Raw genomic sequence first — 2,116 nt, forward strand, 5'->3', positions numbered from 1 at the left:
TTAGTCAAGATGTATATCTCGGATGCTGAAAATCGCACAATCGAGCAAGTTACGGGCTCATTGTTGCGAGGCGGAAAGGCTATGGTCCGTTCCAGGTTAATTCTAAACAAGAGAGTAGTCGCGAAGCAATATAAAGATATTAAAATTTCGTATTTCTAGAGCCTAGATCTTTTTGAAAGAGGTACGCTGTACCAGTCAGTTCAAGTGTGTGCTAAGATTGCTGGCATAATATGGACCTCATACTCTAGTGCTATGGAAGACACTAGACGATGTTAAACAAAGTGTTATTCAGATAAGCTTCAGACAATACACCTAAAGTCAAACAACACCAATATTCGAGATTTGCAGTTTTCACTCTTTTCACTTGTATAAATGTGCAATATAAAGTTTTCGTTTCAAAAATAGAGTAAGTAACACTATCTTTGCCCTTTCTTTCTCATACCGGTAATTGTATTTTGTCTTTTCATCGTGGTAGGGCATCTTGGTTTCATTTTATCGTAAAGAGAAGCATTGTGGAGAGGCTGATGGCATTTATGCCTCGAAAAAGATGATCATCCTCAATCACTCTCCTTTGAATCTCTTGCAGGCGGATTACATTATTTGCAATTACCATGTTTACAAGTTCCCTCTCTTGCTCCTCCGACAAAAGCCTTAACCTGCCTCCACCAGGTGGTCGTCTCTGTGTCCTACAAAAATAGAAGCACTCATTACTGTAACTGTCACACATTCATTTTACAGGAAAATAATGGAAACATACTGAAACTCAAGACACATAAGTTCAGTAACTTAAACGTTACTGTACAAAGCAGTCTTACTGCAAGTACACCTACCTGTTTTCCTCCCTGAAGGTTCTGATGATGGAGGCAACAGTGAAGCGACTCAAATTTGGTTGTACTTGTTGCCCAGCCTCCCTCATAGTCATCCCATGGACAAGGACATGGTCAACTAAAGTGGCTCGAATTTCATCCAAGACTGACTGTCTTCTTGCCCTTGCTCTTCCCCTTCCTTGTCGCCATCGTTCTCCACCTCCTTCACCACGTCCTCCTCCTCCTCCACCTCTCCCTCCTCCTCCACCACCTTCCTGTTGTCCTAGACCACCTTCTCCTCCTCTTCCACCACGTCCTCCTCTTCCACCACGTCCTCCTCTTTCACCACGTCCTCCTCTTTCACCATGTCCTCTTCCTTTGCATCTCTTTGGATCCATTGTTTCAAACCTGAATGAGCTGACTTTGGCCCTTTTATCTATCCATTGCAGGTTCTGATTGGTGTGTGCTAAATTTTGACTCCTAGTGTTTCCACCTGGTTAATTGTGTGCTAATTGAGCTCAAGCTATGCTGACTTAAGTTAACATTATTGCATGCTAGTGCTTTCTAAATGACTACATGGTGTAAGCACTGTAAAATGTAGGGATTTGTGTGTAGAGTTTTGCAGTAACAGTTCACCAAATTTGAGTCATGTGTCAAAGCAGGGAATAGTGTTTATAGTTCAGGGAAATGGGTGAGCTTTTTGAACAGTAGCATTACGGTTTTGAAATTTTAGTTTAGAGGCCTGGTTATAGTGTTTAAGCAATCGAGAAAAACTGTAATATTATAAGATGCCTGTTACTATGAGACAGCCTTTACAAGAATAATGTAAGATTACTCTTTCCAGTTTCTCCATGCGTGCTTGAACCATAGCGTTCAGGAGATCCTTCCAGTGTACAGTCCATGAAAAAGGAGGGTGAGGGTGGTCTGATAGAATGGCGTCCTTCAAGTAAGGTCCAAGTCTGGAAAATGCAAATGGGTCAGCCATAATGATCTAGAATCAATAATGACTGGTGAGGTGTGAGTATTGCAGCTAATAGTCAGAGGATTGATGAATGCTCATAACACTGGAAACTGGATATAATCAGGAAAATCAAGAGGAAACTTCCAATGCTGAAGTGTTAAAAACTGCAGTTTTTCTAACAGCCATTTGAGGGTCCTCCAAAAAAACCCTCACGTACTAAAATGCAAGTAAACAATTGCAGCACAGTAAAAAAAAAAAGGAATCCTCTTTGAGCCATTACTTGTGTAAAGTATTTTCCCAAAAGACAAAGACACAGGCAACAGGTAATACTGAACTAAATGTAAAACCT

General features: G+C 40.9%; 1 protein-coding gene across 1 annotated transcript; it reads right to left on the bottom strand.

Annotated features, from left to right (window-relative positions):
- Positions 1–487: 487 nt before the first annotated feature.
- On the bottom strand, positions 488–1,972 carry LOC121813490 (THO complex subunit 4-like). Its single transcript, XM_042217289.1, has 2 exons — positions 831–1,972; positions 488–686 (listed from the first exon to the last, which is right to left on the bottom strand). The coding sequence occupies exons 1-2, from the start codon at positions 1,202–1,204 to the stop codon at positions 488–490; spliced, it is 573 nt and encodes a 190-aa protein (XP_042073223.1). The 5' UTR covers positions 1,205–1,972.
- Between the last annotated feature and the right edge of the window lie 144 nt (positions 1,973–2,116).

The sequence above is a fragment of the Haplochromis burtoni genome, unplaced genomic scaffold (assembly GCF_018398535.1).
Source record: "Haplochromis burtoni strain Fernald_Lab_line unplaced genomic scaffold, NCSU_Asbu1 Contig_1783, whole genome shotgun sequence".
Lineage (NCBI taxonomy): Eukaryota > Metazoa > Chordata > Actinopteri > Cichliformes > Cichlidae > Haplochromis > Haplochromis burtoni.